The sequence below is a fragment of the Nelusetta ayraudi genome, unplaced genomic scaffold (genome assembly GCF_046127955.1).
Source record: "Nelusetta ayraudi isolate G7.1 ecotype Tasmania unplaced genomic scaffold, CSIRO-AGI_Nayr_v1 ptg000102l, whole genome shotgun sequence".
NCBI lineage: Eukaryota > Metazoa > Chordata > Actinopteri > Tetraodontiformes > Monacanthidae > Nelusetta > Nelusetta ayraudi.
The window spans coordinates 221,052-225,000 of record NW_027466152.1 but is presented as its reverse complement, the minus strand read 5'-3'; the positions used below and the strand labels follow the sequence as shown (position 1 = coordinate 225,000).

General features: G+C 50.7%; 1 protein-coding gene across 1 annotated transcript; it reads left to right on the top strand.

The window, feature by feature from the left end:
* The first annotated feature begins 675 nt into the window (after nucleotides 1–675).
* Nucleotides 676–2,917, top strand: LOC142903047 (uncharacterized). Its single transcript, XM_076048481.1, has 2 exons — nucleotides 676–2,333; nucleotides 2,662–2,917. Exon 1 carries the CDS (start codon nucleotides 910–912, stop codon nucleotides 2,260–2,262), a length of 1,353 nt encoding a protein of 450 aa, XP_075904596.1. The 5' UTR covers nucleotides 676–909; the 3' UTR covers nucleotides 2,263–2,333; nucleotides 2,662–2,917.
* Nucleotides 2,918–3,949: the final 1,032 nt, after the last annotated feature.

The following is a 3,949-nucleotide window of genomic DNA, read 5'->3' as shown; positions in this document are numbered from 1 at the left end:
TTCAGATCTGCCTTTGTTGATGACATTTGTTTAACTAATGTGTTTTTACACAGCTTGTGTTTCAGCCGTTTGCATTTTTTATTCTGAACTTTGCTCCTGTTCCAGTTTCATTAAAATGAAAAGTCCAAAAGATAATTGGGAAACATAATGAATAAGGTTATTATTCATGAGAAAATTAAAGTTGTTTTTGACCCTGGCTTTCTCTTTCTTTTTAAACACACTTTGGTTCTTTGTTTGATTACAGTTGTTGCAACTTTTCTCTGGCCTTTCGATTTGAAAAGTCTTCTTGAATAACTGAAAGGTGCACATGTTTGAAGCAACTCAAATGCCACCGTGGCAACCCTGCAAGTTTAGTTTTATCAGCACACTCACAACACAACCTTCTGAATTACCCCCGACACAAAGTTTTAAAGCTGACTTTTCTCAAATTCTCTTTGACAGTATTCTTTCTTTTACAGCATTCATTCGTTTTTTTATGTTTTGTTTTTAAAATATTAAGCAGCGTTTCCTCTTCTTTCCAGCGGACTTTAATGGAACATTCCATTATGGAATCTGCCTTTGGTGTGCCGCAATAAAGACGTGGCGGCCGAGTGAATGAGTGACTGCACCCCCTCGTGAGATCAAAGGCGGCACAAAGCTACAAAGAACCTCCGACTGAGTCCCAGTCTTGGCAGTGAAGATGGAGGCGGCGGGAGAGAGACGCAACACAAACTTCCAGTACCAGCAACTACAACAGTTACTACAACTACTAACAAGGATGTGTGTCAAACCTTATTCGCGGAAATAATAGTCATGTTTTGGAGATACGACCACAACACAGCGTTATTTAGCGTCGCCTTGTCAAATCCAATGTTTTGGAGCCGCTAATATTCACACGACTACTGAGTGCAACATTTCACGATTTCGACGATGGAGAAAAAATCCTTTAAATACCTCCAGTGGAAGCTCTCCGAGACGGAGAAGCGGCTGGACAAGGAGAAAGAGTCCTCGAAGAAGGAATTCATCAGTCAGGCTGATGCGGAGAACCTCCTGCATAAGAAGGTGGAGGCCCTGCGGGCGGAGTTGCAGGCGGCCGCCGACAAGGAGGAGGAGCTGAAGGAGAGACTGGCGCTCCTGGAGAACAACCTCCAGGATGAGAAGGCCCGACTCCAGGGCAGGGACATGGAGATGTCGGCCCTGGGCTCAAATCACAAGGAGCTGACGCAGGAGTTCAAGGGCTACAAGGAGGCCACCACCAAGAAGATGGCAGAGCTGCGGGAGAACTACGAGAAGACGGGGAAGGCTAAGGAGCTCAGCCTGCTGGCCGAGATGGACAAGTTGGAGCAGCGGGCCAGGCTGCACCAGGACCAGGCCGAGGAGCTGAAGCTGGCGGTCGGCAGGAAGGAGCGCGACCACGGTGAGCTGATGGAGCGGCACAAGAAGGTGGTGGCGAAGATCAGCGAGTACCTGTCCGGCGAGGAGGAGGAGCGACGGAAGCTGAGCGAGAGCCACCAGAGGGCGATGAGGGACGTGCTGTTCAGCCACGAGAGGGAGAAGGTCCGGCACGACAACAAGCTGCTGGCGCTGGGCAGGGAGGTGACCCGGCTGCAGGAGCTGAAGAACCTCCTGCCGCTGGTGGAGCAGCTCAAGGCCACCATCCAGGAGAAGTGCGAGGAGATTCGCAGCCGCGACGGCGAGATAGTGGCGCTGCAGCGGGCCAAGAACCTGCTGCTGGACCGGCTGGAGATGGAGCAGGAGAGGGCGTCGGCGGCCGAGGCGCAGCTGACGGGGGCCATGGAGGCCGTGAGGAGCATGGATGCACGGGTGCAGCATGCAGAGCAGGAGCGGGAGGGCGCCCTGAAGACGCTGCAGGAGGTGAGCAGCCACAACAAGCTGCTGAGGGAGCGCACGCTGCTGCTGGAGGCCCAGCTGAGGACCAGCGGCGCCGAGCGCGACAGCCTGCGGGAGCGCGTCAAGCAGCTGGAGTGCTACCAGTACCGCTTCAAGGACGACCTGCAGCTGTGCATGTCGGTCATCAACAACCCCATCCACCTGCGCAAGAAGGTCATGGACCTGCGGGGGCGCTACGTGCTCAACAGCGGCAAAGTGGCGGCCGAGTCGGCGGAGAAGCCACCGCCCAAGGATGGCGAGAAGAAGAGGAGGGCGGAGCCTCGGACGCCCTCGGCCGGCGCCGCCGCCAGGCAGGAGGAGACCACCACCACGAGCCCGGAGCCCGGCAGGAGGTCCAAACACATCCACACCAAGGGCCAGATGCTGTGCTGAGAGCCCGCCCCCCCCACCCCCCTCCCCGCCTGATGATGACGCTGTCAGATTGTGTGAGAATCCAATTACAGGTGAGATGAGTTTGGCCTCGGGGGCCGATGGGGAGAAGAGCGAGAAAAAAAAACTTGTATGTCAAATTATTGTGTGGTGTCGGTGGAGTCGCACTGAGCGAACAGCGGGGAGGGGATCTGGGTTTGAGCAGGAGCTCGTCCAGCAGCCAATCAGCAAGAGGTTTGGACTGCAGGATTCTTTTTTGCTGACGAGGTGCAGAAACAAGTCATTGTTGTCTGATTAGAGTGGTCGGAGTGATAAATCAGGCTTCTGCTGTATCACTCCTTGAAATATCTAAAGTGCAATATAAAAAAAAAACATTGATGCATTTCTTTTTTAAACCCACAGGCCATTAACTGGAGACACGGCTGTTCCTCCCTCAGCGTTGGAGGGTAAATATGCTGATAGAACTGACAGGGTTAAGTTGTCTCCGCTGACTCAGAGCCGCTGATTAACCTGAGCCTGGAGGAACACCGGCTGCTCTCTACGGACTAAACTACCAAACTACCAGGGTTCAACTCGACGGCAGTGACGGAAACATTCTGCTGCGATGGCCTCCGGTCGCCTCTGAGCCTGATCGGCTCAGACGTCAACGTGTGGAGGACGCCTGGCAGAGCTTCCCATAAGCAAAAACACACACACACACACACACACACACACACACACACACTCACTGGGGTCACATGACGGCGTGAAGGATGGGTGCACTTTTCCATTTATGAAGGTAGATTCAAGTTCAAGTTCAAGTTATTTATTGTCATTGTTGATCAAAGTCAACAACAAAATTTGTTTGGAGCATCCCCATCACCACTGGCATCAGTACTGATAACAATAATCACAAATAAATGGAACAAAAAAATTGTGGGAGGTTAATAAAGTTTTGATTTGAAGATTTTTATTTCAGATGATTTGGTCAAACTGCGAGTTTGGAAATCAACTGACATTGAATTTCAATTATTATCAGGATTGAACAGAATTTATCAGATGCACAGATCAACAAATGATCAACATTTTACCATCAATCAACATGTTGTGGTATCACGACTGTAAGAGGGAGTCTTTGTGTTGTCTGCTCACCTGACAGAAAGCGCTGCTGGTGCTTGAGTCTGGATACAGAAGACTCGGCCCGGCAGAGATAATCGATCTGTTCCACTTCACGTGTTGCAGGTTTCAGAAAGCCATCATATGAACGGACGAAACCCAGCAGCTGCACTCTTGTTTGTTTTTTAGCATTGAAAGGACACATCGAGGTGACAGGTGGGCAGCAAAGCGAGCTGCATCCACTCACTGATCAAGATGCAGTTTGATGCGTCTCCAATACTTTGACGGTTCTCCACCAAAGCTGCCACCAAAAATGGAATAACTGTCCTTTTATTAAGCTCACAAATATGTTTCATGACTATTTTGAAAACAGCCCAAGAAAAAAACAACACAACAACAAACAACAAGGATAACTGGTCGGATCCGGTTCCCGCTGAGTCCCCAGAGGTTCCCGTCAGTCTCGCAGGTCCTGCATTGGGTTTGTTTGCTGACATCTTGATTTATTTATCGGTGTTTAGCATGCAGCCATTGTTGGCACACGGCTCCCCAATGGAAATTATGGACAGTCAATACTCCAATTTTTTTCCCGGCACCT

Coding starts and splice junctions, on each gene's coding strand:
- LOC142903047 (XM_076048481.1), top strand. CDS start 910: ATGGAGAAAAAATCCTTTAAATACCTCCAGTGGAAGCTCTCCGAGACG.